The sequence below is a fragment of the Gobio gobio genome (genome assembly GCF_949357685.1).
Source record: "Gobio gobio genome assembly, chromosome: 8".
In the NCBI taxonomy this organism is placed as follows: Eukaryota; Metazoa; Chordata; class Actinopteri; order Cypriniformes; family Gobionidae; genus Gobio; species Gobio gobio.
In genome coordinates, this window is record NC_137114.1 from 34,195,409 (window position 1) to 34,221,769 (window position 26,361).

General features: G+C 38.3%; 2 protein-coding genes across 5 annotated transcripts in view; both read right to left on the minus strand.

The window, feature by feature from the left end:
* gkup (glucuronokinase with putative uridyl pyrophosphorylase) overlaps positions 1-8,858 on the minus strand; it is a 29,305-nt gene extending 20,447 nt beyond the window's left edge. The window contains exons 1-13 of the mRNA XM_079823583.1: positions 8,669-8,858; positions 8,434-8,540; positions 8,300-8,344; positions 7,968-8,121; positions 7,776-7,847; positions 7,472-7,560; positions 6,275-6,431; positions 6,079-6,156; positions 4,642-4,733; positions 4,456-4,561; positions 4,296-4,375; positions 4,034-4,102; positions 3,561-3,621 (exon numbers count right to left, since the gene is read on the minus strand). Of these exons, the coding sequence (XP_079679709.1) occupies positions 3,561-3,621; positions 4,034-4,102; positions 4,296-4,375; positions 4,456-4,561; positions 4,642-4,733; positions 6,079-6,156; positions 6,275-6,431; positions 7,472-7,560; positions 7,776-7,847; positions 7,968-8,121; positions 8,300-8,344; positions 8,434-8,540; positions 8,669-8,725 (1,167 nt within the window). The 5' untranslated portion in view covers positions 8,726-8,858. The remainder of the gene's footprint in view (positions 1-3,560; positions 3,622-4,033; positions 4,103-4,295; positions 4,376-4,455; positions 4,562-4,641; positions 4,734-6,078; positions 6,157-6,274; positions 6,432-7,471; positions 7,561-7,775; positions 7,848-7,967; positions 8,122-8,299; positions 8,345-8,433; positions 8,541-8,668) is intronic.
* Positions 8,859-10,792: 1,934 nt separating this feature from the next.
* On the minus strand, positions 10,793-20,009 carry usf1 (upstream transcription factor 1). 4 transcript variants are annotated; one of them, XM_079824168.1, is made up of 11 exons: positions 19,488-20,009; positions 18,927-18,992; positions 18,760-18,809; positions 18,512-18,657; positions 17,995-18,108; positions 17,756-17,903; positions 17,595-17,649; positions 14,399-14,457; positions 14,213-14,307; positions 13,614-13,742; positions 10,793-11,593 (listed from the first exon to the last, which is right to left on the minus strand). In XM_079824168.1, exons 2-11 carry the CDS (start codon positions 18,932-18,934, stop codon positions 11,504-11,506), a joined length of 894 nt encoding a protein of 297 aa, XP_079680294.1. In that variant the 5' UTR covers positions 18,935-18,992; positions 19,488-20,009; the 3' UTR covers positions 10,793-11,503. The 4 variants fall into 4 exon arrangements, with proteins under 4 accessions (XP_079680294.1, XP_079680295.1, XP_079680293.1 ...); XM_079824169.1 differs by having other exon boundaries at positions 18,542-18,657; positions 19,488-20,005; XM_079824167.1 differs by having other exon boundaries at positions 10,800-11,593; positions 17,562-17,649; positions 18,542-18,657; positions 19,488-19,832.
* Between the last annotated feature and the right edge of the window lie 6,352 nt (positions 20,010-26,361).

A 26,361-nucleotide genomic window follows, 5' to 3' on the forward strand; every position in this document is an offset into this window, starting at 1 on the left:
TTGCGGGAAAATTATTATGACGGAAAGTGACGTCATATGGTGCAATCGAATCGGCTTGAGCCAAGGAATCAGAGGAAAAAAGAATTTTGTTTCTAGCCATTATGGTTCAAAAGTTATTAGCAAAAACATGAGTCAAACTTTGGACAGGTGGTGGCGCTAGAGGGATTGTTTTAGAGATTCCAAAATTGGTGTGGTTAATGCTGGGACTGTCCTCTATCTGTGTGCCAAATTTCACAACTTTCCCGCAAGCGGTTCTATGGGCTGCCATAGACTTTCGGCGGAATAATAATAATAATAATAAGAAATCGAACGATTTCAATAGGTGCCCGCACCTTCGGTGCTTGGCCCCTAATAATAAGAAATCTAACGATTTCAATAGGTGCCCGCACCTTCGGTGCTTGGCCCCTAAATATAGCTGCGAGCAGCCATTAACGGGGCCAAGCGCAAAGAACAAGACAAGACATGCCACCATGGCTGGGAGGGTTAGACCAACTGAAACAATGAGCAATTAAAGGCATTTTAAGATGATTTTAGGCCTTAATGGCTGAAAAATCATATATACAGTCACTAATAATATGATTTAATGGTTTTTCACTTTTGACCAATAGGTGGCGCAGTAACGAAATTGATGTGGTGTGGTCAGAGTGAGATGACAATGACAAAGGCAAAGTTTGGTGTCATTATGTCGAAGCAGTGCAGAGATACAGCCTCAAGAGTCATTTTGGCATTATGGCTCAACTTTGTCGCTGCAGTATATGAAAACGGTTTTGTTTGTTGACACGAAATTAATAACTTTTTGCTGTCATGGTCTGAAGATGTTACGATTCAATTTTGGTGAAAATCAGGCAAATGGTCTAGGAGGAGTTCGAAAAAGTAGGTTTCTGAAGGAAATCAAAATGGCGAACAGAATGTTTGGCCAAATATGGCAAAATTGGGATCTATGTTCTTGGCATGACCCAAGGAATATATTGAAACCATTTTTATGACAATACTCAAATTTAATCAAAAGTTATTAGCATTATTGGAAAATTCACTATAACTTTTGTCCACAAGGTGGCGCTGCCTTGAAACTTTTTGTGTACTTTCAGGGCTTGGTGACAAAGACACACACCGAGTTTCGTAACGATACGCCAATGCGTTTGTAAAACATAGCACTTTCTGACAAAATTAAAAATGGCCGACGCCCAAAATGGTTGATATGGGAAAATTGGGTATGGTTTGACTCGGCGTGATGCCCCGACTCTAAAGAGACCAGCTTTGTGACATTTGGCTAAAGCGTTCTTAAGTTATAATCAAAAATATCAAATTTCTGTATCTCTGGACCACTAGGTGGCACTGCGCCGAAACGCTGCAGGCAGCCTCAAGTTATGGTTGGCATAACACACACCAAGTTTGGTAAGAATATGCTAAAGTGTTTCGGAGATAAAGCCTGACTTTCATTTTTGCGTGCACTTTGTCGATTTAATTCGAGCGTTGTTCAATAACAGTTTGACTAATCATCTCGAGTCTAATACGCTTTTGTCAGCAGAGTCTGAAGATGATCTGGTTCAATTTTCGTGCAAATTGGAGCAACGGCCTAGGAGGAGTTCGCAAAAGTAGGTTTTTCGGTTAATTAAAAATGGCGGGAAAATTATTATGACGGAAAGTGACGTCATAGGGTGCAATCGCATTGGCTTGAGCCAAGGAATCAGAGGAAAAAAGAATTTTGTTTCTAGCCCTTATGGTTCAAAAGTTATTAGCAAAAACATTAGTCAAACTTTGGACAGGTGGTGGCGCTAGAGGGATTGTTTTAGAGATTCCAAAATTGGTGTGGTTAATGTTGGGCCTGTCCTCTATCTGTGTGCCAAATTTCACAACTTTCCCGCAAGCGGTTCTATGGGCTGCCATAGACTTCGTGGCGGAATAATAATAATAATAAGAAATCTAACGATTACAATAGGTGCCTGCACCTTCGGTGCTTGGCCCCTAAATATAGCTGCGAGCAGCCATTAACGGGGCCAAGCGCAAAGAACAAGACAAGACATGCCACCATGGCTGGGAGGGTTAGACCAACTGAAACAATGAGCAATTAAAGGCATTTTAAGATGATTTTAGGCAAAAATGGCTGAAAAATCATATATACAGTCACTAATAATATGATTTAATGGTTTGTCACTTTTGACCAATAGGTAGCGCAGTAACGAAATTGATGTGGTGTGGTCAGAGTGAGATGACAATGACAAAGGCAAAGTTTGGTGTCAGTATGTCAAAGCATTGCAGAGATACAGCCTCAAGAGTCATTTTGGCATCATGGCTCAACTTTGTCGCTGCAGTATATGAAAACGGTTTTGTTTGTTGACACGAAATTAATAACTTTTTGCTGTCATGGTCTGAAGATGTTACGATTCAATTTTGGTGAAAATCAGGCAAATAGTCTAGGAGGAGTTTGAAAAAGTAGGTTTCTGAAGGAAATCAAAATGGCGAACAGAATGTTTGGCCAAATATGGCAAAATTTGGATCTATGTTCTTGGCATGACCCAAGGAATATATTGAAACCATTTTTATGACAATAGTCAAATTTAATCAAAAGTTATTAGCATTATTGGAAAATTCACTATAACTTTTGTCCACAAGGTGGCGCTGCCTTGAAACTTTTTGTGTACTTTCAGGGCTTGGTGACAAAGACACACACCGAGTTTCGTAACGATACGCCAATGCGTTTGTAAAACATAGCACTTTGTGACAAAATTCAAAATGGCCGACGCCCAAAATGGTTGATATGGGAAAATTGGATATGGCATGGCTCGGCGTGATGCCCCGACTCTAAAGAGACCAGTTTTGTGATATTTGGCTAAAGCGTTCTTAAGTTATAATCAAAAATATCAAATTTCTGTATCTCTGGACCACTAGGTGGCACTGCGCCGAAACGCTGCAAGCAGCCTCAGGTCATGGGTGGCATAACACACACCAAGTTTGGTTAGAATATGCTAAAGCGTTGCGGAGATAGAGCCTAACTTTCATTTTTGTGTGCACTTTGTCGATTTCGTTCGAGCGTTATTCAATAAGAATTTGACTAATCATCTCGAGTCTAATACGGTTTGTTCAGCAGAGTCTGAAGATGATCTGGTTCAATTTTCGTGCAAATTGGAGCAATGGCCTAGGAGGAGTTTGCAAAAGTAGGTTATTCGGTTAAATAAAAATGGCGGGAAAATTATTATGACGGAAAATGACGTCATAGGGTGCAATCGAATTGGCTTGAGCCAAGGAATTAGAGGAAAAAATAATTTTGTTTCTAGCCCTTATGGTTCAAAAGTTATTAGCACAAATATGAGTCAAACTTTGGACAGGTGGTGGCGCTAGAGGGATTGTTTTAGAGATTCCAAAATTGGTGTGGTTAATGCTGGGCCTGTCTTCTATATGTGTGCCAAATTTCATAACTTTCCCACAAGCGGTTCTATGGGCTGCCATAGACTTCGTGGCGGAATAATAATAATAATAAGAAATCTAACGATTACAATAGGTGCCTGCACCTTCGGTGCTTGGCCCCTAATAATAATAATAATAATAATAATAAGTCTTACCACTTGCCGAGGAATGTTTGTATCATACTTGAGGGTAAAATTCTGCTTGGACAAAGCAATGCTGTCAGCATAAAAGAAAGCAGATACAGTCACTGAAATCATTCCAATTACACAACACATCTTTTCTTCCGTATTATTCCATATATCCGATGAATTATTGAAAAAGAAGAAATGTAGTGCAAGGGACTTGGTTCAATTTAGTGTATGTTGATTTAATTTTGAATTTTTTAAAAATAAAAGTTCAATAAAATCAGTTTGCAAAGAAACTGTGATTTCCAAAATACTTATACATCAATCGTAATCTTAATTTTCTATATATCCTAATGACATTGACAATCACAATGATGATTTCATTATAATGCATAGAATAATACTTCAATAGACACACTTTAAGATTTGTATTGTACATAATCCATGTCTACATAAGATGATTGGACCCTGATAATCATTTAATTATGCTTATTGGATCTCACCCTTGTTCAGAGCAGAACTGGTAAAACTTTTTACATGTGGCTTGTAGAAGTCTCAGACCTCCCAAATACCTGTAAGGCAAATAAATGTATATAAGTAATTATAATAATTGGTTTTGTTGTATCGTAAAAATTCTGCAAATTGTCTAATTTTCTGTTCCACTTAAGAAAGAAAGATATGGGTTTAGGTCGACATGATGACAGAATGCTAATTTTGCATGATTTATTCCTTTAAAGTGTCCAATTTGTTGATATTTGGACAAACCCTTCTTTCCGGCTGATCTGAAAGAGATCCTGCAAGCTTCCGAATTCAGTAGGGTCGTTCAGAGGATGAGGTACAATGATCTTAATAAAAACAATGAGATGAATAAATAACAGTGTCTTCCATGATGTCTTATCTAATGTTCTTTTTTATATATGTATACCAGAGTCTGGCTCTCCATGAGTGTGACCTCAGCCCAGAAGTTAGCAATGGTCATAGCAATGGTTTTCCCATTGAAACCATCAGAGGGGTTCCCCATGAGTCCAACCCTGCGAGTCAACACACAGACACAATGTATAGTGATGAAAAGCAGGTATGCATTTGTGAAGACTATTGTGTCGTGCCAGACCTGGCATATGAACGGCAGGTAATGGGTTTAGAGGGGGACAGCTGCTGTTTTGAAGAATAGTGAGTGAGCCATTTTGTGTAATCAGACAGACCCTGTAAAAACAGATGTTAAAATGCTCAACATGTATTAATACACAATTTATGTAGGTAACACTTTGTAATAAGTACACAGTAATAAAGTACTTACAAATAATTTGCAAACTATACATTCATAGTTAATATATTGTAGTCTCTATGTTGTTATATTATATTAAAGCCTATATATCAATAGGCTATATACAAATAGTGAGTTCTTCATTCATTGTCACTGTAATTAACCAAATTTTTATAATTTAATTAGCTCATAAGAAAATAGTTACATAGCTCTCACTTTAGATTAGGTCATGGAAAATGGGAAAATGTAATGAAGTAAGTGCTTTAAACCAACCTCTATTAGACATCAATTGCTTTGGTTTTCCTTAAAAAAATATTATGTATATATAGCATACAAACCATTACGCCTAACAAATATACCGTATGTGTGTGTGTCCTGGTAAACCCTACATCACGGAGACAAAATGTCCCCACAAAGATGGCAATATCCAAAATCCTTGTGGTGACATTTTAGTCCCCATGAGGAAGAATAAATCATATTAAGGTTTTTTTTGTTGTTGAAAATGTAAAAATGGGTAGGTTTAGTGTACAGGGAGGGAATATACAGTTTGTACAGTATAAAAATCATCGTCTATGGAAAGTCCCCATAAAACATGTAAACCGTGTGTGTGTGTGTGTCTGCTAAATGAATTTACATTTTAAGGAACACTGAATATGAATGCAATTAATGTCTAATAAAGGTTGGTTTACAGCACGCACTTAATATAATTTTCCGAGACCTAATCTAAAGTGAGAACTATTTACTCCTAATAACCATTTAACATTTTCTTTACTACAAGCTCATTAAAAAAAAAATTGTGTTAATTATAGTGACAATGAATGAAGAACTCACTATTTGTATATAGCCTATTATTAACAATGAATGAACTACAATATATTAACCATGAATTAACTATAAACAAATCTTTTCTTAATGATTTGTAAGTACTTTATTACTGTATACTTATTATAAAGAGTTACCATTATGTTTAGAATAATGTGGTATACACTACAGTTTGGGGTCAGCAGGATTTTTTTGATGTGTGCATTCAAAAGTGAAAAGTAATTTATAATGTTACAAAAGATGTCAAATAAATGCTGTACTTTTTAACATTTCACTCAATGAATCCTGAAAAAAGGAGCAGTTTCCACAAAAATATTAAGCAGCACAAAATGTTTTCAATATTGTAATATAACCAAATAAGCATCTTAAGGCTTTCAAAAACATTTAAAATCTTACCGACCCCAAACTTGAAAAAATATATATCAAATATTTTAACCTAAATAATGCTACATTTGTACCCACCACTTGTCCAATTAGTTGAAATCCTGTAGGTAACTTCATCCCATAAACAGGAACTTTCTCCTCATTTATAAGCCATTCCTACAACCAGTAAAATCCTACTTAATATTGAAGTTAACAATAAATCTAAAGAAGACGCATTAACAAAGGCTTAATGCTTTACATTTAAAAAATTCAAAGATTAATTTAAAACATTTACCCAAAACATGCCAAAGGTTCTATCTTTAACATCTGAGTGTTGAACAAGAAATTCAGAGATGTATGGTAAGGACTCTTTGCGCAGGCAGTAGAATACCACACTTGCCAGACGGGACGCGGTGACGCCCTCCTGAGGCTTCTCAAGGAAGCGCATGACCCTGGTGTGGACAGATTCAGACAGAAGCTTGTAGTGAATGCTAAACTCAAGTGGTGTTCACTGCAGAGCCAAATGACTTCCAGATCCCCCTCTTTGGACATCATTGGTTGAGCTTGAACTAGTCCAGCTCCACCTCTGTGGATCTAATGGAGGGATATAGTAATGGGCAGGGTGTGGTTGGACCTTCTAGCTCCACCCATTATGCATAAATTACATCTAGAGAGGGGGAGCTAGACGTCCAGATCTGGACTTCAAATTCAACCCATGGCTCTGCAGTGAGCAGCCTCTCCTTAAACTTTCATCGAGCCATAACATAAGCATTTATAAACATAAGAATACATGTAGACATAAGTAAAAAATAGCTAGTAAAAAAAATCATAACATCACTTTGCTATTTTAGACTTTTTTATTTATGTCCAAAGTTATGTTTATATTCAATGATTATGTCTAATGTTTATTTTCTGTACACACTTTTCTAAATGTAATTTATGAAAACATCAAAAGCATGTTTCCATTCTATAATTAATTGAAAGTACAATAAAGAACCAAACCCTGTTATTTAGAGTACATAAAATTGCCATGCACCCTATATGAAAAAATAACAAAGAATCTATTAACCTTGGCTAATTTTATTATATCAGAAGGTATAACCTGGCAAGATAATAATGTCTATTTCTAAGTTTTTTTTAAAGGTTTAATAGAAGTAAAACTAATGTTTAATAGATGTCACTTTGTATTTTAAAACAATACTTTTTTTTAAAACTTATGTCTACAAGTATGTTTATATAATATTTACTTGTGTCAATATGTTTACATTTAATTTGCCATCATGTCACACTGCTACTGTCATGTATGATAACATCAAATACATTTCCATTTAATGAACAATAAAAGCACAAAACCCTGCTATTTATTTAGAGTGCATGACAATGGCCATGGAACCCTAAATATATTATATATATAAAGAATTGGCTAATTTGATATTATCAGAGGGTACTTCTACTGTGACAACACAACAAAAGTGTAAAGATGCCGTCTCACCGATGGGTATTTGGACAAACTTCAACAATTCCTCTGGAGTAGCTCTTCTCTCCTGACTCCAGCTCATAATATATGGCAAGTTCTCCAGGCTGAAGTATCAAATTGTAATGAGAATTAAAATGGAGTAGAAATGACAGAAATTATTTCACCAAGTTGGAGTAAATAGAGTCTGTGCAGGATGAGCATCCCACTATGGTGCAAGCGGGAAAGTACAAATCAGTAGGAACCTGGTTGGGTTACTATGACATCTCACCCACAAGAATCAACTTGTTACAACACAGTCACTTTGATTAGTTCCTCTTACCTTAGACCTGAAAAATCGAATGACTTGTGCAATATCAAAGTTTTGATCGGCACAAAGCATATCTCCTGCAATCTGTAAATGCAATATGAGAACACAATTGAAAACATTCCTTCAAATTTAGGATTTAAGTCAAATAAAAAGGTCTTGGAAAAAGGATATTATGCAAGTTAATAGCTCAATGCTGTGTCATACCACCATAATGTCATCTTGTAGCTGTCGGCTTCGGATGGCCAATTCAAGGTCTGCGACAGCCCCGAGTCTGTCATCCAAAGTAGTGCTGCCATCATTCACAACATTCTCCACAGGAAAGTCATTGGCTGTTGCCCACCGTTCATAGTGTTTGTATCTGAATTGAGAGCAAATTTCAACCAATATACAATTTTAAATGGGTTTAATCGCTGCTATTGTGTATCCTAAACAGAAAAAAAGCCACACTTCCTGCCCTTATTTCCACAAAAGAAAATGTAAACATTTCAACAAACCAGGTCACCATGTATGTCAAATGCAGGACAAATAGGACTTACTTATCAGCATTCGTGACCAGATAGACTTCACTGAAGAGCTGGCGACTGGAAGAGAGGGTAACGTTAAATACTGTGTTGCATTAGTTTGCATGGAAAACACCTTTCACAATGATGCTAACAATATAATCACTCACGTGTTGACGGTTTCCCACCAGAAATCCAATATTTTCTTCCCCCCCACTCCAGGTAACAGAGCTTTTGGCACACCGGGCAGATGAGCATACAGACCTGTAATATCACTCTTGAAATATAGAGACATTGAACATTAACGTTAAATTAACGCAGCATTAAAGTTCCTACAAAGGCTAACTTCAAAATGACACAAAGTTTTAAGAAATCATAACCGTTTTTGCAGCTCAATTGATTTACCTTGATCTGTGTCTCTAAAACCGTACCGTGCCCCGCAACTAACAATATGCAAATCATTGCTCCGGCTTCTTATTTATTTGAAATAGCAACGCATAATACTTCCATCAAAGTAGAAAGTCCATAGTGCAACTAATAACAGTTACAACCGTGAAGTGACACACGTCACCGGAAACCCTACAAATCCTTAAAGAAACAGGCTCATGATTTAATTTGTAATATGGCAAGCCATTTTAACATTTAGTACTGTAAACGAACGCGTGTTTGTTTGTATACTACTATTATACCATTATTAGCAACCAGTACTTATTCAAAAGTTTGTATTTCACTAGTAAGGATTGCTTTATAAGTATTATAGCTAAAACACACACTAAACCACACTACTAGTCTATTAGTACTAGGATACCTGGAAGAGTTACTAATAACGGGAATGCGGACCTGGGACAAATGGAATAGTTTTAAGTTAACAGCATACTTATCAGAAGCGAATATTGGTATTCTGAGCCACATATACCCATATATTTCAGTGGTAAAATGTGTTACAAGTAACAAAAGAATAGTCACTGGCTGCTCCTGGTCCTTGTTTGGGTCCAGCACTGCACAATTTAGATTCCTGATTCAAGGGGTTTCAGTGATTAATAATTAATATCTAACCTAAAAAAAATATTTATACTACATTATATTTCATCTGCAACAACATTGTGAACTTTTACAGATATGTATGGTCATTAACTTTTATGAACATGAAACATGAAAGACCCGCGACTGGCAGATGAACATGCTAATACATTTTTGTCAACATTAAATTGAATGTGGAGGACTTTAACTGTGACCAGATGATTGACAGGGTAATTTAAACAGTGGCAGGATGCACGTAACTAAACGACAGAACGTTCTGTTAAAGATGAAATTATGACAAGGTAGTATGTCCCAAAACTATTCTGCTACACACTCAAAAATGATGCAATTTTCCTTCACAAAAACAATACATACTTTTAGGGCATAGTATAATAGGTCAATGCACAGGATGTAGCATTTTTTTTCCCTGGAGGGCCGCAGCCCTGCAGATTTTAGCTTCAATCCTAATTAAATGCACCTGATCCAGCTAATCAAGTCATTCAAGATTAATTGAAAACTACAGGTATGTGTGTTGGAGCAGGGTTGGGACTAAACTCTGATGGGCTGTCCAGGACCACCCCTGCTCCAATTCCTGATATATGTGTATTAGGACAGTGGTTCCCAACCACGTTCCTGGAGGACCCCCAACAGTGCACATTTTGCATGTCTCCTCAATCAAACACACCTGATTCAGGTCATCAGCTCATTAGTAGCTACTCCAAGACCTGATGTGGGTGTGTCAGACAAAGGACACATCCAAAATGTGCACTGTTGGGGGTCCTCCAGGAACGTGGTTGGGAACCACTGTATTAGGACATCAAAAATGGGCAGTGTTGGGGGTACTCCAGGACCAGGGTTGAGAACGAACCACTGTATTTGTACATAATGAATTATTATAAGTCACCATTGGAATAAATACTAGTACCAAGAGATTATGTACAAATATCTAATAGTTACTATTGTATGGACAAAGATTTTAGTCACCATTGGATTACTTACTATTAATTTTATAAACGTTATGGAAACGCAGATTCAGAAATAAGTGTTAAAATGGCTTGCCATAATGTCCATGGTCATAGAACAGTGATGTCGAACTCAGTTCCTGAAGGGCCACTGTCCTGCAGAGTTTAGCTCCAACCCTAATTATACAACTGAACCAGCTAACCAAGGTCTTCAGGATTACTAGAAACATCCAGGCAGGTGTTTTGGAGCTGGTTGGAGCTACACACTTTGCAGGACAGTGGGCCTTTGTCACATGTGTAATGGAGGAAGGTCTAAGAACATTGAAAGCAGGTTCTTTAAGACCTGAAGTGCTTGTAAGTCTCGAGACTTTTTGGTTACCAAATATTTGGTATTTAACAAAAATAGACAAGAATATCTCAAGGAATCAGAGATATTTTTTGTCAATTTCTGTTAAATGCTAAATATTTGCCAAATTAAAAGGCTTAAGACAACATAACAATATACACTGAGATGTTGCAACACAAAACATTCTTAAACCAGAAACTGCAAGAATGGCGTAAGGGAAATTTGTCTATTTATTTCAGTACTCTGAATAGTGAAATCTACTATGACACTATACCATGTTGTTAATTTTTGTTAAATAATGGGCAGTTATTTTACATGCTCATTATTTGAACAATTAAATTGAAAAACCTTTGAAAAGTATGAAAAATGCATTTATAACACAAATATTTGACATGTATTATTTCCACATATTTAGTAAAATTTGTAAAACAAAGGTTTAAGAAAAAGCACAAAATGAACAAATTCTCCTGACCTGCCCTGGTACATAAAAATGAATGCTAAATTACATTAAAGTATGGTGCAGGAGGGCGCAAAAAATAAAAAAAATTTAAATAAAGACATAAGGCAAATTCCTGATGGAGAATCATCACCAGCAGTGGCGTGCACAGACCTCCACTAGGGAAGGGGTGAAATCGCGTTCTGGGGGGAGGTTGGAGAGTGGTCCTTCTCAGTTGAAATCACGTTCCTAGGGGCACCGCAATACGACCGAAAGGGCACTTTACTATTGGCAATTAAAGGGGCAGGGCCACCCCAGTGCATGCCACTGATCACCAGTATGTTGAATATTGCATCATGCAAGTCCTTCATTATGCATTGTTCAAGGTTGTTAAAAAAACTGCAGAAATGTGCATCTCCAGCACTGAATGTTTTTTTTTGTCTAAATTTCCAAAACTCCAACATCCTTAGAATTCTTCACTGGGAATCTGCACTTGCTGCTGCAACTATGCCGTGTTGTCGTAGTTGGTTCCTCAAAATCTGATTCTTAGATTTCCAATCTTCCACCTTTAAAAAAACAACATGACAAAATAAAACTGTCAAATGACAACAATACAAAAGTGATAAAGACAGATAGGAAAAGTATGTCAAGTCACCTTTATTTACTGTATATAACACTTTATATGATACAGATTGTTTCAAAGCAGCTTTACAGTGATAAACAGGAAAATGATGCTTAATGATGCAAAAAGAATTAAATTTGGCTGTAAAGCAGCTCTAAAAAAGACAATACTCTCATTATTCAGCTGAAGTTAGTTCAGTGTAAAGTTCATCAATTATGAAGTTCAATTCAGCTATAAAGCATCTCTGCATAAAACAGTGGTGTTCATCATAGAGCTCAGTTCAGTTCTCATCCGATAGGGTCAATCTATCTCTAACATATATATTATATAGATAGATAAAGCCAAAAATCTTGGTTTTCGCCAATTCATTTTAAATAACAAATCCATTTAATACATTTACCTGTGATTCATTTTTAGATTTAAAGCTGCAGTCCGTAACTTTTGCCTCTGTGTCGCCATCTCTGTTTGAAACCTGCAATTGCAGTTTGCGGCGGCGTTATCATCTGTACGCAAGTTGTGCGTCAGCTCCTCAGCGCGGATTAATCTAATGTTTTGAGAAGTAGGCCTATGTGCGGCTTGCTGTCAGTCACCGCACCGGTATGGATACTGTACTAGTCAGAATCACAGATTCTACGTCTTGGAGTATAACCTAAATAAGAATTTTCGCCGGAAAATGTCATCTGAACATGTAACATGTCTGACACTTTTGGGAACAAAACATCACAATAAATTTAACAATCACTCATATAACATCAAACTGTGCAAATTATTATTATTGTTATACTTTGTTCTCACATTGTTCATGTTAACAGCATTAGAATTGCGTGACTACGTGTATTTGGTGTTTATTAGCGTGTTTACTAGGTGTATTTGGTGGGTATTTCTGTCCAGTCTAATCTTTTGCTTTTGACTATGGGTGAATCTCCAGTTGTCATTGATGATGTCATTTGGGCCTTTCTGGATTACGATCCGCCATCAAAATTATACGTTTAATTACTCCAGCTGCTGTGAGAAAAGGCTTTAAATGATCCGCTGAAGAACATGAGGTATACATGCTCCTCACGTGCATTACTACTACTAGCATGACTCTTTCTTTATGTATATAGACCATAGACTGTAAATAAATATGGACGTAGTGTCCGTGACGTCACCCATAGGATTTTGATGAGCAGTTTTGAAGCGGAAAGTATGGACGAGATGGCCGTTGCCATCTTAGCAGCACGTCATTCCCGGATAACAGAAAATGAGCAAAAAGGCGGGACGTGGGCGGAGCTGAAGTGACACGATGACTAACAGACAGCAGATAAATGGCTATCCACCAGTCACTCGAAGTGGCCACGCCCTTAATTATGCAGAACTTTATTGCTTTATATAATGTAAATGAATGAGTTATAAAAAAAAAATCATCATGAAGGGTAAAATTAGCCCTATAGACCAAAACCACAATTTGTACCAGGCTGTAAACATGTTTTTTTCTGCTGTAAAGTTGGGCATTTTAACATGGGGCTCAATGAGATTCTGCTCCCTTCTGGAGCCAGTCCATAGCGGCCAGTCGATAAATTGCAGTATATGTCACTTCCGTATTGGCTTCAAGAGAAACTGCGGGAGGTTGCCGCTTGATATAGACATGATGTAATGACGCAAAGACATGCTTGAATTTCCTGCGGAAATCCACCATACCACTCTAATTAAAACACATTACTACAAGCTTACCGTTGTGAATGGGGCTAAGGTAAGGAGATGGTTTTGAATACTGGCTTGTTGTGTACTTGCTTAAAATTGATTTTGGATAATTTTTAACCCTAAAAAATTACGGACTGCAGCTTTAAATAAGTTTAAATTAATTCCAGTTCACTGCAAAATTATGATTAAATTGCAACAGAATTATTAGATGAACCTGGATTATTAGGATAATTCAATCTAGATTTAAATTGAGCCCTTATTGGTGCAGACCAGTAAAATACCTCTTGCCGTAACAGCTGGTTATCCATCCTCAACCTCTCAAGGCTGTTCATTTCATCTCCTAACCGGCTGTTACTTTGTCGCAGCTCCTGAATGTAATCGCAGGCCTTTGATAGAATCCCACCCTTACTCTGTAACACACAAAACAGCCCAATCAGATGCAATGGGGGTTATGCGCAGCAAATTTCCATATTCTGTAAAACAGGTTGCATCGCTTCCGGTTCAGGTCTTTTGTATGTGCTTCGTTAAATAAAGAACTATTTTACTCAAGAACCCTTCAAAGGAGCGAGCAAAGATGACCATAAGCAATGTCCATCGCATATACAGACTATGTAAAAGCTTTGTGTTTTTCTTCTTCTCACTCACTAACATTTAGATATTTAAATTGAATAAAATGACAACAATAAAAAGAACTAGCTAGGTTAGCCGATGATTACCTTAAAAGTCAACAGATATTGCCTTCAGTTCATATTGCCAGTAACTCTTTCTCCGACAAGGCGGATGCAATGAGACCTGTTTTCCTGTTTGTACATGTGACGTTTGACATAAAGTCTATCCAAAAGATCTTGCTGCTACAATTATATTCACAAAACGAACATACCTGTCCAGTTTTAGTGGCATCAATGGTGCAGTCTGGAATTGTTTTTGAGAGCTGAACGATCCAGTTGTTAATTTTGTCTCTACGCCTTCGCTCAACTGTAAAGTGGTTTGAAAACAATCACTCACAAATATCTTACACAACTGAATGCATGTTATTTTCAATCATTTTACAATTGAAAACCTTTACCTTCATTGTGCTGAGCTCGCCTTTTCTCATCTCTTGAAGTTCTTGGCCCCTCTGACTTGCTGCAAATATTGAAAAAGTGTGTTACAACTGTTTGTTTTTTTTCCTTTGGGCTAATCCATGTAAACGTAAATGTCTAGGGAGAAACACAATGAGTTGTATTAGCAACATTTCAAAGTTTGGAAATACAACTTACAACACAGGGCTCGACATTAAGCATGTTCACATGCTTGTCCTTCGGACAAGTAAATCTGTCATCCACTTGTCCGGAAAAAAAAAAAAAAACTTTTGTGTGTGTTGTAAATAAAATTCATTCTGAAGCAATATTCTCACCAGTGTTCAATCAGCTTTGACATATGCATATTTGTGATATTTTAACCTTTTATAAAGGGCATTTTCCCCTAATCTTATTAAATATAGGCTATGATTCAGAATTCCTTTTATATTCTTAAATTGGATCAATAAATTAAATTAGAAGATTACACTGGCTGTTACTAGTCAAATTAAATAATTTACACTGAAAAATTACAACTGCATTAAATAATGTTATGAGATTGTTTTAAATATTTTTTGAATATACAAATAAGAAATGTTGGAAAGATGAAACTAAACCACCAGTAGGTGGCAGCAGGTGACCGTCTGAATGAGTGAGTCATTGAGTCTTTTCGTTCAAACGCTAATTAATTCAAGAATGAGGCAGTCGTTTACGAATAGTTCATTCAAAACGCTGAATCATTCACTAACACGTTGTTGCTGTGACACTCGTTCTGCTGTGATCTTTTGGAACTATTTTCGCTGTTGAAATAGAACAAAAACACTCAATATTGCATCAAAATGTAAGTGACTTAATGTTAATAATTGTTTATGGAGCTGTCATTTGAAATCAGTGTCCTTTTCAGTCGTGATGTTATTCAGGAAAACAGCACTCTTGGTAATGAGACATTGCAACTGTATCATGTTATAAATATAAATAAACTCCACATTTCTACATTTTTACGGCAGTGTAACTGAGTTTCTCTGTGAGCGGTGCACATATGTTTCGATTTCTCCTCGAGAGGCTGCGCGAGCCTAAACAGTGCGTTAGTTACCGTCAGTTCATTATACATTATTATCATTCACTGTCAATCGCCACTTACAGTAATGAATGCAGAATCATTCTTGCATTTGGGTGATTCCCTAGTTATTTTTGTTAATGACGTTTTATCAGGCTACTTGTCCGTCGGGCAAGTAAAATTCTCTTTCACTTGCCCCTTCAAAAAATCCACTTGTCCCGGACAAGTGGACAAGCGTTAATGTCGAGCCCTGCAACAGATATCCATTACTTTGATGTTCTTTCTCAGTAATTTTGTCTTCAGGTGCAAATGTCTAAAGATTCTCAATTCAAGATGCATCTACTGGAGATACAAAATTACATAAAGGACCCTATTTTAACGATCTAAGCACATGGTCTAAGCGTACGGCGCAAGTACCCTTAGGGCGTGTCCGAATCCACTTTTGCTAGTTTAACGATGGGAAAAATGGTCCAAAAGGGTTGTCTCTATTCTCTTAATGAGTAATGGGTGTGTTTTGGGCATAACGTGCAATAAACCAATCAAAGTCTCATCTCCCATTCCCTTTAAAAGCCAGTTGCGCTTGCACCATGGTGGATTCACTATTTACATGGCGGAATATAGATGCCCTCAACATGACGAGCCAGTTTAAATACGTGTGTATTGCCATGATTGGTTAAATATGTAGCCAATTTCATCATTCATTCCTGCAAATAGGTAATTCTGACACATGCAATGACTATCCATTATGACGTAGGTATTTTTATCTTTATGTACACAATTATAATCTTTTATATTGTAATACTTTTATTTTTTATATTTTGCATGTTTGTGTGATGCTGCGCTTATTACCCTGTGTGTGTAATAAGAGTGTACACGTGTTGTGCACCCACCTATAGGCGCATATTGCTAACGCGCCCTTTAAATAACACAAAAAAACTACTGCACTATTGACTTTAGACCAGGTTTTTGTTGGTCAATGGCACAGTCTAATTCAGTTGCCTCAGAATAGCAACGCGCCAACAATGCGCCTGAACACACCTCATTTTCAGACCAGCACGCCCATGGGCGAACAAATGGGCGCAAATGTATTTACTATTTAAACAACGGCGCATGACGTGAAAATGATAACACCGTCGGGCTGAAACTAGCAAAAAACACTTGCATCACACCTGGTGCCGCATTGCGCCGGGTGTATGATAGGGCCCAAAGTCTTGTTTTCTGTGAAATTGATAGTTTATGATTCAAACAAGAACAAATATCTGCCAATAGGCTCAGAAAAATCAACTGAAGGTAAGGTTCCATTACAAACTTAAAGAGATTTTTGTTTTAAACAAACTTAATTTTGTTACATTTTTCAAATTTGGAGTAATTACTCAAGTAAATGTATCTTGATTTAAAGATGTTAGGTATTTAGGTACAAAATTACTGAGGAAGATATTGGGTCTCATTCACTAAACATGCATATGTACAAATGTGTGCGTGAAATCTGCGTACAAACAAATCATCATTCACCAAAAACGTTTGAACTAAAATTTATTCTAAATTTACGCAAAAAACTTAAAACACACGTACGCAAAAAGCTTTTTTAATCATGTTAAGAAGTTATATTTAATCTTAACACGACTATAATTAAGCTATATTGTTAATTTTTTTTATATATACAAATATATAATACAATTAATAAATAATACAATGTAATTTCATTTTAAATATTTCATCATATACAGTGAGAGTATAATAATAATCCACACAATTATTAGTGAATGAGACCCATTCATTTTTTGCAATGCATGCAACATTTAATGCCATGACTTCATGAATTTAAGACTTTCTACTCTGACCCAAGACCTTAATTTGTGAAAGGGCGAATTAAGACATTTTAAGACCAGCAGACCGTCTGTACTATATTTTAACGTTTAATATAAAATAGAATCATGGCATGCTTACACTGACATCAAAATAATAAATAGAGTTTATAATGTTTTTATTATTATTATTATTATTTATGGTCACTAAAAACAGAATGCAAATAAAGATAGCAAAACATCAATAACTGAAAAGAGAAATGTATTAAAGACTAAGTGCTTTTAAGAGGCTTGAAAAGGCAACATTACGCATTGTAAGGTTGTGTACGAGGTGCAATAGACCTCTGGTTGGCTCCAGTAAGGACCTCCTGCGGAGACATCATAACATACAACTGACCTAAAGCAGGAGCAAAAACACAAATAAATATTAGCAAAATCTAGGCTGCTTTGCAATAATAGAAATTGAAAGTCATTATCTATGCTGAAAAGTGTTTGAGATGTACCTGCAGGAGCACTCTGACTAAGCAGAGCATCTGAGGCCTGAACACCGGTCACCATTGTGCCTGCTGCAGCGTCTGAGATAGTAGCAGGGTAATACGTGTAATGGGTTTCTGTGCCATCTCCATCTAAGCCTTCTGCCTGAGAGAAAACCTGAAAAACCGATGTAAATAATACTGAAATTAGTTGCGATCAGATTTATTTCAGTTATCTATTTCAGGTAAAATAATAAGAGCTTTTCCACCTGTGTAACAGGCTGTGTTGTAGCCGGAAAACCGGTAACTACACTAACAGCTGTTGCACCGTCGGCTTGAGCTTCCAGCTGTCCATCTGCGACCTGGATTACTCGATATGTAACCTTAAGAAAATTAAGATAGTAAATTGTTATGCAATACAATCTTTCAGAACTGGACTTGTCTGTAAATACTACCTAAAGTGAAAAAAGAGAAATCACTGGTAAATCTTTCTGAATCGTACATCAGAAAGAACACTCTATGGGAAGAATTTAGGTTGGTTTAAACCTGGTATTAACATCCGTCTGGGATGGACAGCAGCACTAAATCAATTTGTAAAATTGTTCTCCAAAAGCACTCAAAAAGTAATTTCTGTGACATATATGCACGCAAATGTGTGTCTGTCTGTCTTTCTTTCTTGACTGACCACTTGTGATCAGATGACCGAGATGAATGTCACTACCAGGTGAAAACTGGGCCTAGGTTCTCACTCAGGTTTGATTATAACCCTTCCTCCCCATCTCCTACCTGCCCTGAGGGAGGGTACAGCTCCCCTACCTGCCCCCCAGCTCCCTCTGTCTTGAAAAGGTATTTAATCGGCTGCTCCGAGGAAAACGTAGAAGCAGACTGAATAGTTGTGATTGCCGATGGGTCCTCTGCAGTAGCAACTGCCCCTGAGAGAGAAACACACACACACACACACACACATCAATTCTCAAAATCTATAAAAAAATAAAAAAAAACTGACATTACTGCATTGCTTAATGTGATAATACCTTCTTCAATGACTGGAACATTGACATCAGGTTCAGAACTTTTCTGTTGTCTGAAAACAATATTTTAAACCATAGTGTAGTTAAAACAGTGTCATTATAAATGTTATAGTGCAAATATTCAGATCATTTATGTTTTATAATCAGTGACAGTAATATTTGCAACTAACCCTTTCATATCCACAGTCAGTATGTGACAGGAAAAAGTGCCTTTACTCCCTGTTGACTGATCAAATCTGTAATGGAGAGAATAGAGAAAACCAATTATTTGAACGATAGCCACAAATAGATAGATAGATAGATAGATAGATAGATAGATAGATAGATAGATAGATAGATAGATAGATAGATAGATAGATAGATAGATAGATAGATAGATAGATAGATAGATAGATAGATAGACGTTATTAACAGAAATTGCCAACAGGAGTCACTCCTTACATTAGTACCCTGTATTAGAATGTAAATATTTTAACATAAAAGACATAAATATTACATAGCAGGCAATATGCAACAAAAACAATCTGCATACAGAGATGTATAAGCCAAATCAATGGAGGTTATAGACTCAAAAGGATAGCTAACTAGCTCCTACCAGAGCTATCTGGAGAGCTTAGACAAATAACGAAACAAGCCACGTACAAGAATGAATAATTTGCATCTACATATAGCCGTCATAAAATTGGTGTTGAAATAAGCAACATAAACATTGGATTTTATTTAAATCTCACCGTTTACTGTTCTCGTGTCGTCTTGTTTACAAGAGGAGCAACCGGGTTCGGCTTCTGCGCATGCGCACATAATCAGCAGCTCCGACAGGACATCATTTGTCACACACTGTTCTGTATTAGTGCCACGGAACTTGACCTGTTCAGAGTAATTGTAAAACATCTGGAGTCGTTTTCTGTAATTATCGAATTCGGTAAACCTGTCCTCTCTCGTTGAGCAGGACTATTCGACCCTGAATGTTCAAATAAATATTCAAATAAATGTTCAACTAAATTACTGATCTGCCCGCAATGTCGAAATGAGCTTTTCTCCAGAGCGGCTGTACAGTAGCCTAGAAATCTAGACGCACCCTAGCGGCAGCAAATCTAATTTGCAGCCAGGGGTCTTGCAACTGTCAGTTGAATTCTGGTGTTTCTCAAACGCAAGCAAAAGCACTCTCAGTTGATACTGTAAGAATATTGGCGAAACAGATTTGGCAGGTTTGCACATTTGTGTCCGAGCTCTGGAGAGCGTCAAATGCATCTATTTACAGCGTGTTTTTGCAGCGGTGAGTAATGATCAACCAATCACAGTTGATCTCTTGAACGCGTTCAGAGGTATTTAAAGGGATAGTTCACCCAAAAACAATTTTTGAATGTTTATCTGCTTACCCACAGCCACAGGGCATCCAAGATGTAGATGTCTTTGTTTCTTCAATAGAACACAAATGAAGATGTTTAACTCCAACCGTTGCAGTGTGATAGTCGTATAATGCATGTCAATGGGGGTATTTTAGAGTATAAGAGCAATGAGAGAAAAAACACATAGACATTCTAATCCATATTAAACCATACGGCTCGTGGCGACACATTGATGTCTTAAAGGTCCCATGGCATGGCATTTTTCTATTATTTTATAATGTTTCCTGAGGTGTACTTATATTGTTAGTATGATTTTTACATCATAAAATGTCATAATTTAGAAATAAAAGGCATTTTTTCTATACTGATGTTTGCCCTGTGGCTGAAGGCCCTGTTACAAGAGGCGTGTCTGCTGTGAGACTTCAGTAAAAACGCCCACTGTTGTGATTGGCTGACATCTTTGCATTTGATATGAGCGGAGGGGGCGTGGTTTAACGAGGTCTACGAGGCACGAGCAGGCACGAGCTGCTGCCAGAGAGACGGATGGACCGGAGTTCACTTCACATCGGTTCTGTCAGTCTCAGTTCAGTGAACTGTTTTAGTTACAGCATATACTTCAGGTTATTAGTCTATTTCTAGTTGGAGGGGCTGTCACTCATGTCAGAAAGTTAGTAACTTTAGTAAATTATGGATCAGCGCTGACTGGAGACGCGAACCGTTTAGAACGATTCAGTCCGATTTGGTGAACTGGTTCGGTTCACTAAAAAGAACCGGTTCAAAAGAAAGATCGTTCGCGAACCGGACATCACTAATGTACCAGAGACTGAGCTCAGCGATTGTTAACAAAGTTATTTATAGTAACTACTGAGTTATGAGAGCGCTGTCAGTCAGCGCGAGTTTATTGTGTTTGTATTTGAGAGTTCTGAGTCCCAGTCACGCCGAGTCCGTCTTCATCATTATTACCAACTTTGTAACACATGCAAAGTACCATTACAGCTGTCGAGATGAACGAGTTATGAGTAAGTGTTGATAATACCATTATTTTTAGATATGTTCCTATCATATGGAAAGCGTCAGTGACGCGCATTGAGTACACAGCGCAAACAAAGACAACAGCAGTAATCGAATGTAATCCAGTTTATTGTGGGAATAGCTGGCTAGCCTAGCCCAGATACCCTCACACTTACCCCCCTTCTGCTTAATCTCGCGCCGCGTTTGGTGCCTCCGCTGTGGGCCAGATGCAGTACTGGGGGTCAGGGATGTTGGAGGCCGACTGGCCAGTGCAGCCCGAGCCTCGGCGTGTGTAAGGTTTATCTCTAAAGATGTTACTCTGCTGATGTTGAGCAGAAACGACTGTATGCACATTGTAGAACAGATAGACGGGACGAGGACGTACAAAAACACTCACTCACAAGATAGAAAACACCGCTCTGTCGGGAGAGAGAGAAGCCGCAGTGTGTGCACGAATAATAAATAATTAGCTACACATAAGAAATCACTGATCACAGATCAGAAGGAACTGAAAAAAGACTTCTGTTTTCATTTGTACATCCAAACACTGAGAAACTGCCAGCGTTCACTCTTCACAAGCAATGATCTCTCGAGCGCTTGCATGGGCGTGCCAGATTCTCTGGGCGGAGGAAAGGGAGGAAACCGTTCCTGCTTGGACGTCAAACCAGGAGACTTCAGGATTGGCTCGTCTGGCCTGTCATTTTCTCAAAGGCAGAGAAAGACAGCCAGAACTCGGTTTTACACCGATCAACATTTCTATCCACTTGGGGACAATATTCAGGCTAGGGGAACTCATATTAATGTTGAAAAATCTCATAAAATAAAAATTTCATGCCATGGGACCTTTAAGACAAGCAACTATTACTGCAATTATTATGCTTGGATTAGCCAGAACATGTTTAATATAACTCAGATTTTATTCGTCTGAAAGAAGAATGTCATATACACCTCGGATGACTTGAGGGTGAGTAAATCATGGGCTAATTTTAATTCTTGGGTGAACTATCCCTTTAAGAATCTCACCGCTCAAAACGGCAGAGTTTTTATTCAGTGCTGACTGCTGAGTTAATGCAGGCTCGTGAAATCTCTCATTAACAAACAAAGTCAAGACACGATGTAATTAAGAGATTTATACAGTCTATAACATTCATTGAATAAAACTATTGTTGCTAAGAGGACCAACCGGCCAATTGCATTCTGCAAAGTTTCGGAAGTGACATATGTGACAAATTTCGGAAGTGACAAATATTTATGCCACTCTGCATGAGACAGAAATATCCTCCTGATCCAGAATAGAGGTTTTGCCTCTGTAGAGGACACTATTTAGCTAATTTCTCTGACAACATACAGTTTTAAGTCTGGATATTCTTATGAACATAAGTTATGAAATATGAGACATTTTTATGAAAATACTTATTACACGTCTTTTTACATGACATTGTTCCAAAACACATTAATATGCAAATGAGATACAGATGCATTGCATAGAATCGGAATGGCATTTATGGCCATGTTTACTCACACATTGCATAAAGTAAAATTGTATATCAAATAATTATGTTATAATTCATAACATTAAGAATCATCTTTATACAAAGTTTGGATTTTTAAAAAAAGCTTGTAGCATAAAAATTGATTGGTGAATGAAAAAAAAAATCCCATTGTTTTTGTCTATTCATGTCTTTTAATTTTCTCAATAAATAGTTCTGGTGTCCTCTACACTACAGAGGATATAATATATAACAGGATTTAAAAAAAAAATTGCATTAAATAACGCATTAAAGCAATGTAAAGGCAGATTAATAGATTAATAGACAAACAAAATATTTTTGAAATTCCACTTATTGGTAAAAGGGATGACTTGTAAATAAATAATCATACATTTCTCACTGTACACTGCTATGGTGGAGCTGTTGCTTAGCCTGCACTTTACTAGAGCACCCTCAGTCATTTCAGAAGCACCCTCATAACCCTTTTCCACCAGAATGAACTGGGTGCTAGTTCAGAGCTAGTGCTAGTGGTTGGTTCGACCGACGAGCCTTCTAAGAACTGGTTTGGCTTTCCACGGGCTACTTAAGAATCACTTTTCCCGGTTCGGAGCTGGTGGTGCTTTGGGTGTGGAAAGACAAAGAACCGATTTGAAACTAGGCTCTGACTCCAAAACAGCACCAGCACTGCCTCGGTGGAAAAGGGGTATCACCGGGCCTGGTCGGTGGGCGGGCTTAACATAATGACGGCAGAGCTGCGGCGGTTCCGCGTTCTACTCGTAAACAACGAAGCTGGCGAAACAGCAGTCTTTCGAACCTGCTTTGGCCTCGACTCTGGAAGACTTGGAGTTAAGATTTTCTTTGAGAAAAGAACAAAGAACTGCACTGAAGTCATTCTTAAGAAAGGAAGATGTGTTCAGAGTTTTGCCGACCGGATACAGCGAAAGTTTAATCTATGAGCTCCGCTTCACCTTCTTTGGTTGGTTGTAGCACTATCCTATTGCGTGTAGAGGGAATTTGAAAGACAACCGTTTATCCCGCCCCCCCGATTTGAGCCCTGCCAATGGTGAGTTCCCAGACCCAACATCTTGATGTGGGTCTGGTTTGTCAGGCTAGCTGTACAGCCGAATCAAAGTTCTGATGCATTATTTTCCTGCTTTGAAACAATCAGCATTGTAAAAAGTGCTATATAAATAAAGGGGACTTGACCTTGTTAACGTGTTTCGGTTTGAATTGTGCAACTTTAAGCGTTTAAGTATGTGCAGCCTCCCCAGTTTCTCTTGAAGCCAATACGGAAGTGACTTAAACTGCAATTCATCGACTGGCTCCAGAAGGGAGCAGAATCTCATTGAGCCCCATGTTAAAATGCCCAACTTTACAGCAGAAAAAAAACATGTTTACAGCCTGGTACAAATTGCGGTTTTTGTCTATATATCTAATTTTACCCTTTTGAATTTTTTTATAGCTCATTCGTTTACATTATATAAAGCCTTAAAGTTCTGCATAATTAAGGGTGTGGCCACTTTGAGTGACAGGTGGATAGCCATTTATCTGCTGTCTGTTAGTCATCGCGTCACCTCAGCTCCACCAACGTCCCGCCTCTTTGCCCATTTTCAGTTATCCGGGAGTGACGCGCGATGACGCATTGCCAAGATGGCAACGGCCATCTTGTCCATACTTTACGCTGCAAAACTGCTCTTCAGAATCCTATGGGTGACGTCACGGACACTACGTCCATATTTTTTTACAGTCTATAGTTGTCTCTGATATAACAAACATGACTTTTTATTAATAAACAGGGAGTGAAACAATCAGTCCAGTATTATATAAACCGATCAGGCATTTCAGGAAGGAAGTGAATAACAATGCATTAATGCTGGTTCAGCTAGAAAGGTGTCAGAATACACAGTGCATCAGTTTGTTGCGTATGGGGCTGCATAGCCGCAGACCAGTCAGGATGCCCATGCTGACTCCTGTCCACTGCAGAAAGCGGCAACAGTGGGCACGGGAGCATCAGAACTGGACCACAGAGCAATGGAAGAAGGTGGCCTGGTCTGATGAATCACGTTTTCTTTTACATCACGTGGATGGCCGGGTGCGTGTGCTTGGCTTACTTGGGGAACACATGACACCAGGATGCACTATGGGAAGAAGACAAGACGGTGTAGGCAGTGTAATGCCTTGGGTCCTGCCATCCATGTTGATGTTATTTTGACATGTACCACCTAAGCATTGTTGCAGACCATGTACACCCTTTCATGGAAACGGTATTCCCTGGTGGCTGTGGCCTCTTTCAGCAGGATAATGCGTCACTAAGCAAAATGGTTCAGCAAATGGTTTGAGGAGCACAACAACGAGTTTGAGGTGTTGACTAGGCCTCCAAATTCTTCAAATCTCAATCCAATCGAACATCTGTGGGATGTGCTGAACAGACAAGTCCGATCCATGGAGGCCCCACCTCGCAACTTACAGGACTTAAAGGATCTGCTGCTAACATCTTGGTGCCAGATATCACAGCACACCTTCAGGTGTCTGCCCGATGGTCACTGCTGACATCAAGGGTGGGAAGAGCGCAGGTGTAGGAGTCAAGGCGTCGGAAAGAGGTAGAGTGGAGCACACAGAGGCCGGAAGTGGAGCCACAGGCTCCCTATACCCAGGAGGAGATGACTCACAACCTCCGCCCTCAGTCGTTTCAGCTCAACCGCAGCCCTCCGGATCCCTCCTTCCACCAAGGTTATCAGTGTCCTGTCGCTTCATCGGCTCTCTGGCTATGCGGTGGGCTCCAGTCCACCTCCTATGTCGCCATTGTCTCCTGTCGTCACCATGAGGTCATCCGGTTGTCTTCCTCCATGGCTCCTCCCTAAAGCGCCGCCGCCGTAAAGCACAGTCCTGGTTGTGCACTGGGGTGTTTGAGGGTGTCATCTTCCTGCCCCTGTTCAAGGCCATCCCATGGATCCTTCCACCTTCGTCACCTCCATGGACTTTTCTGTTGGACCTCCTCCTGGTCGTCCATCAACCTCCAAAGCTGCCTCCTGCCTTTTTCTGCCATCCATTTGCAAGCCCCTTTTTTTGCCAGGCTTTCGCCACCTCCTCATCCTCCTCTCCTTCTCTTTATGGTGCATGGGCGCGCCTACCGGGAGGGGGCGTTATGTCATGATTATGTTAGTTTGATCTTTTTGGCTGTGTCCAAAAACTGTAACACATTTTGAAGGTAGGAAGGCATCAAGTCACGTCCAAATCCAATGTTAGCTTCACTTTCTGTCTCCTGAGATCCCTTCATCTGATCGATTTTTGAAGGCAGCATAGATGTATGCTTTGCTGCCTTTGATATCCCACAATCCTATGCGTTCCATTCGGTGACAGTTGAGCTAGAAAAAGAAAGATGGTATCTGAAATTTGTGGTTGCTGGTCAGTTTGTGTGGAAATGTACATTTTTGACCAACGTTTCCCACTTCTGATGTAATTTCTCAAAGTTTTATGACAGTCAGTTACAGTTTACATGAATCAGTTTCTTGTGTATTAGCGCGTTGGTCTTTTGAATAAATGTTCTATATTTTGGTGTTATATCGCTTGTAAATGTACAGAAGGACTGCGGAATATCTCTGAAGAAAAAAGCATGAATATCTCTATTAGCTGCGAAGTACTAGTCATTGCAGGACGCATAAAACTACATTTAAGATTAAAATTAAGTTAATTGTAATTTGATATAGCCTATTTAATTTGTTAAATAATTTTTTTACCTTCATTCATTAAAAAAG